The sequence below is a fragment of the Melitaea cinxia genome, chromosome Z, assembly GCF_905220565.1.
Source record: "Melitaea cinxia chromosome Z, ilMelCinx1.1, whole genome shotgun sequence".
Taxonomy (NCBI): domain Eukaryota; kingdom Metazoa; phylum Arthropoda; class Insecta; order Lepidoptera; family Nymphalidae; genus Melitaea; species Melitaea cinxia.
In genome coordinates, this window is record NC_059424.1 from 3,779,554 (window position 1) to 3,785,932 (window position 6,379).

At 34.4% G+C, this 6,379-nt stretch overlaps 1 protein-coding gene across 1 annotated transcript in view; it reads left to right on the forward strand.

The window, feature by feature from the left end:
- Window positions 1-5,632, forward strand: part of LOC123668675 (F-box/WD repeat-containing protein 7) — a 30,896-nt gene extending 25,264 nt beyond the window's left edge. The window contains exons 11-12 of the mRNA XM_045602383.1: window positions 4,378-4,588; window positions 5,346-5,632. Coding sequence (XP_045458339.1) covers window positions 4,378-4,588; window positions 5,346-5,632 — 498 coding nt within the window. The remainder of the gene's footprint in view (window positions 1-4,377; window positions 4,589-5,345) is intronic.
- The last annotated feature ends 747 nt before the right edge of the window (window positions 5,633-6,379 follow it).

Genomic DNA, 6,379 nt, shown 5'->3' on the forward strand with positions numbered 1-6,379 from the left:
TCAAAATCCATTTTATCTTATTTAGTAGATAATCAAAAACCCAGTAATAGCTTTTCTTTTTAATTCTTCTACATATTTGCTGAAAAATATCAAACGAAAAGTACAACATTTAAATATCTCGCCAATACGCTATTTTGACAATATGGCGCTGCAACGGGGTCGGTGACGTCACTTGCCTGTAGTTTGATCTGTGGCACATGTCATTTACATACATTTGTTGCAAACAAAAAGCGAAATTGTTATTATAACAGTGATTTATCTAATAAAATGAGTTGCAAATGCTATGCAGTACCAAAATGTAGGAATACGTCGATAAAAACTCCATAAAAACTATTCGTAAGTGTTCCAAAGAATGTCAAAGTGCGCCGAAAGTGGTTGCAACTTTCTCAGAGGGATCATTACATAGCGATTAGTACAAATATTTTCTCCTGTGAAGACTGTTTCGATGTAAGTAAACATAATATTTATATATTTTTAATAATTTATTACATTCTGAATGTAAATAATTTGTATTGATTTGCGGTTATAATACAGAATGTTGTTACTACAGACTTATGATTTCAAAAAGCATTACACTTAAAGGTCCTTACAAACTTGTTTGTTTGTTACAGATGGAAAATGACATGGCAAATACTATACACCACTATACTACCAGTACAAAATGGGTTTCAGCCAGAAAATAATTTTAAAAGATAAAGTTTTGCCTTCTAAATTTCATTGCCAACCAGATCGCATTAAAAGAATGCATGAAGCTAGTAATTCATGCTGGTAATAATGGAACTTGTTAAATAAAGTGAAGATATTCAACTGTGCTGTGTGGCTACGGCACTAAAGAATTTAGCCACCCCCTCTCTTCTCGTGGGTGTCGTAAAAGGCGACTAAGGGATAACAAGGTTCCGCGACCACCTTGGGACTTAAGAAGCCGACCGATGGCGGGATAGCCATCCAACTGCTGGCTTTGAAATACACAGGCCGAAGACGGGCAGCAGCGTCTTCGGTGCGACAAAGCCAGTACTGCGGTCACCAACCCGCCTGCCCAGCGTGGTGACTATGGGCAAAACACATGAGTTCACGTTATTTTTGGCGTAAACTTGTGGAGGCCTATGTCCAGCAGTGGACTGTATAGGCTGTAATGATGATAATGATGATTCAACTAGCTATAATAAGCAATGATGAGCCTACTGCTACTGCAGTCGAAGCTTGTACAAAAAGTATGCAAACTTAGTCTCTACAGCATACTGAAATTATTTCTACGCTTCCAGAGTTTTATTCCAGTAAACTAAGACAGTGATATCATATAATTTCTAAATAACTTATAAATTAATAAATCCTTTTTTATATCAGAATTATCCCAAAAATGTGAGAAAAGTATGTTAACAGAACCTGTTGTAATAGTGGAAAAATCAGTCCAGTGTCATTTTATAAATAAAGTGCGTACGAGAAGCAAATGAGTGCAAACTAAGTCCCTAACAAGAGATACAGCCATTTCTCCTCTCAATACTACTGTTTTGTATAGTTACACTTCTCCATTGTAAACGAATTCATGCTTTTGCCAAAAAAGCTATCTGCATCTGGTGCTAATAATATAAAGAAAAGGATCAACAGCGTGGATGATAAAAAATCAGAGTGTTGTATCTTTATATAAAGAAAATCTTTTACAACAAGATTCTTCCTGACAGCCACTCCATCAAAGGTGTCTGAATCCAGTACGAGTATTACATGGACAAATGAAGATGTCGAAAAAATGAAATGTATGCAGAATACTTTGCACTTAATAGTAAAAAAGCCAATGATGTATATTGGAATCCCTGTTGACTGCTATTTTTTAGTTCATTTAATACTTAAACACACCCACATACCACATGAACATATATTAATATGCTTGAAAAAAATTAAATTAAATAGTACTTCTTCGAAACTTGAAGATAATTTTGAACTGTTTGTTTTAATTAATTTATATTTGGGATTTAAAAAAAAAAACAATTCCGTTCGGTGAATAAATTTCAAAAAACGTTTTTTTATTTTTTATTCCTGACAACAAAGAAAAGTCAATCAAAATTTTATAAAAATATTCTTTCATCATTTACAATATCGCACCTTTAATAAAACAAAGATGTAACTCAAAATTTGTGGATTTGGAGATTTTACAATAAAACGCGTCTTCGCCGCGTAAAGAATAGGTAGACTTCGACTCCAGCGTTTTAACTATAAGATACAGAGAGATACGCGATTTTTGCTCTCTTTTCTATCAACTGGAACTGACAAGTCAGTTCTTATAAAGTGGCGTGATTCAGAGATGCACCGGCAGTGAGCGGAGATTGAAGTGCTGTCGTTTTGAGTAACATCAAATAATTCGGTATTAGATTAAAAGGTAAATATGGAATACAGTAATACCCCGACTTACGCTACCTCGACTTACGCGAATTCGGAGTTACGCGATTTAATTTTCTCGTCTATTCGTTTTTTGTTTGAACGCCGCGCAGTCAAAGTCAACCGGCGGCGTTTGTTTCTGACTCCCCACACCCGCATTATTATTCGTTCAGTTTTCACAGGCACAGACGTGTAGTGCGGAATCGGCGCGTAGGTACATAAGTTACGATTTTGTGTTTTTTTGTGCGTTGTATGACGACCTGAGATATTTACTAAGTACAACTATAGCATCCAAACGAAGTAGAACCGACTCTTTTGCTTTAAACAAGAAGAGAAAAACATTATCTTTGGAGTGTAAACTTAGCATTATTAAAGACTACGATGAAAAAATAAAAACTTATCATCATATTATCTAGAATTAGATACTAATTATTTCCTAAATTATTATTTTATTTAGTCTCCAGTCCCAATTAAACATACTTTGTATGTCTTTATATGCAAAACTGTACCCCGACTTACGCGAATTCGACTTACGCGGATAGCGCTCAGTCCCACCTATCGCGTAAGTCCGGGGGTATTACTGTATTTTATTATTTAAAAATAAAAAGATGATTTTTATCATACTTCATTCTCTCAGAAAACGTATTTGATGATGATATGTAACATTTAGATTTACTTCGGTTTTGTTTTAAAAATTGACAAATTTTACAAAGTTAACGCCTAACACTTCAGTTTTATTTTGAAATATATGCCTTAGTTGTTGGAGTAATTGATTAAGTATCACTTTATTGTAATAAATGAGGCTATTTATAAAAGTCACTTTTGTTTACTTCTTTTTATTATTTAAATATTAGAATTTTTTTTCATTTCCATTTTACAGCTATTATAGATTTTAACACAGGTTTTTTTTTCTATTATTCTATAAATCTCTGTACTTTAAACTACTGATATCAATAGTAAAAGTCATTAAGAGCATTACAAATAATTGGTAATTTTTAATCAAACACAATGCGAAAAAAGTGCTAAACTTCAAACGCCAATTCCCACAAGTTGCGATTTTTTATTTACATCTTTGCTTTATTAAGGATGCGATATAACCTATAAAAGTTATTGCTTGCGGTGAAGTTCATCATTATTTTACTTTTTTTATGATAAAATTTAAGTTACCGCTGAACTGTCTTTATACTTTGCTGTTTTGATAACCGATTTTGATAATTCTTTTTTTTTGGTTTGTCGGAAAGGAGATATACCAAGTGTGGTACCATGATAAGGAAACTATAATCTGATGATGTAATCCCAGAGAAATCGAGGGAAACTCTCGAAAATCGTAGTGACGACTAGTGCGTTTCTTAATTTTTTTTTCTACTTACGTTGTACGACACACTGCTACTACAACTTGTCGATATAATTAGAGTCGGTTGTTTTTTCGTTTGCGAGCAAACAATTATTTAGTTCCGAAGCAAAGAAATCTGAATTATTTTTGAAAAATAATCCGACCATGATTGCGTCGACTTGAGGCAGGTTTCTGATGTCTGCTTTTACAAAATCGTTTTCCATGATAAAGCTGACAGAATTTGTAAAATATTGCAAATAAATCACACAAAAAAAAATGGATAGTATAGGATAGTCTTTCAAAACAAATTCGAAAGCATATAAACACAACAAGCAGGTAAATGCGGCTACAAGCAAGTGACGTCATCATAAACTCGACCAATCAGGAACGTTCTGTTTCACGTGACATACGCTTAAAAAATGAATTTATATTTATTGATTTTTAAATTAATTAATTATTTTTTCCTACTTACATTAATGAATAACCATTTTTAAACTCATAATATATACTGATAACAGTAATTTACACTTTCTTTTTCACATTGTCAAATACTATGTCGTAAGATATAAGAGATTAATTTGAGTATTCTTTATAACTATGTTAATCGGTCTGTCTTTTATTAAATATCATGCAAGGACTGACTATATTGGAATCTAATATAATTTTGTTTTCAGTTTGATGGTGTTCACGTTGTAAGTGGTTCGCTGGACACGTCAATTCGTGTCTGGGATGTGGAATCTGGACAATTGAAGCACACCCTGACAGGACATCAGTCACTTACCTCGGGGATGGAGCTGCATTCTAATATATTAGTATCCGGAAATGCTGATTCCACTGTCAAAGTATGGGACATCACAACAGGCCATTGCTTACACACATTGTCAGGTATGTATTATTAGTGAAAACTTGTCCATATATGTATGTAAATGTTTCAAACGTCACACATGGTGGTATACAAAATTCACATTTACTGGTCTATCAATCTGATCGATCTGTCCAAAAGTAAATATGCTGTCTTATATTTAAAAATCATATGCTTTACAACACTTACTTTTCATTAAAACCCTTACCATGTAACGAGTTCATTTTACTTTCTCTCTTTTTCTCTCTTCTTATTTAAGTCCTACCTATTCTCGATTATACTGATACCTGTAATGCAGGGAGAAGTAACTGAATAAACTTGAGCATATTCAAAAGCTATCTATTTGGTTTATATTCGAACTTAAGAAGTATGAAAGCGATTCCGTGACTAGCCCGTTGGCGCATTTTGTAGTGACCCCTTCTTTCTGCTCTGAGAGTTGTGGGTTCGATTCCCGCCCTGAGTTTGGGCGTACTATAAATATTTATTTATATATTTACATATGTATTATTTATAACTATGTTTATAGGAAAAAAAATGTAGTCTATACCAGTCGGCTGTTACCTATAACACAAGCATTAAGTTGCTTACTTTGGGAACAGACGACCGTGTGTCTATTGTGTAGATATTTATTTATTATTATAATAATTCCGATTTTCGAATAAAACTTGTGGCTCCCAATTAGAATTCGTCAGAATACTCATATTGTATCATATCACGCTTTCGTTTAAATGAAATATAATTTTAATCTTTTATATTAATTATTCATTTAAAACTTTACAGGCCCTAACAAGCATCAATCCGCCGTGACCTGCCTCCAATCAAGTAACCGCTTTGTGATCACCTCATCCGACGATGGTACTGTGAAGCTATGGGACGTCAGAACCGGCGAATTTATACGCAATCTAGTAGAACTCAGTTCAGGTGGCTCTGGGGGCGTCGTATGGCGTATACGAGCGTCCGCGACTAAACTCATATGCGCAGTTGGTTCCCGTAATGGTACCGAAGAGACGAAACTCCTAGTACTCGATTTCGATATCCCAGGTGCTTGTAGGAAATGTGACGAATAGCATCGACTTAACCGGCGCATTGTGCGTCGATATGCCAATATGTACGCGCCTTGGAACTGTTAAGCTTACCACTACATCCGCTATTAATGACAGATTTCACGATTTTAATATACTGCTTGCATGTTGGTAAGCCTCCCCGAAGCAATTAATTGCAATTTTTTTGCTAGCGGTCCGTAATCTGTCGTTCATTTATTGACAATGTATAAATTACATCATATCATATGTAATGAATTGTCAATGAGCATCACACAAAGGCGACGTGTCCATCGGTGTATTAAGGATATCGCAATCCTTACAAAGCCAGTTGCAATTGATTGTATTGCGGTCACTTCTGGAATGAAAATAAACTGATTTTCACTCTTGACATTGTCATTTCTAGTGGTGTTCTGTATAAGATTGGATTAAATATTTCAAATTATAAATTCTTTTAGCCTCTTGGCATTCTATAGATTGAATATTTGATCTGATTAAACAAGTTTCAGGCCGAAAGCGTACGTACAACGGCATCGTCTAGTGGGTTGTGAAATTAATGATACAATGTTAACCCACCGGGCTTGACACGGGATGTGTTAAAGAACCGTATGAAAAAGAAGAACATGATGACATATTCACAATGTACTCTGATTACCTTTACCACGTTCAATACCATTATGATACATTTTTAACATCGTAACACATATATTTTTACGAGTTGCCACGTTGGGGTTTAACTGATACGTGACACTGTTGCATAATCCACAATGACTG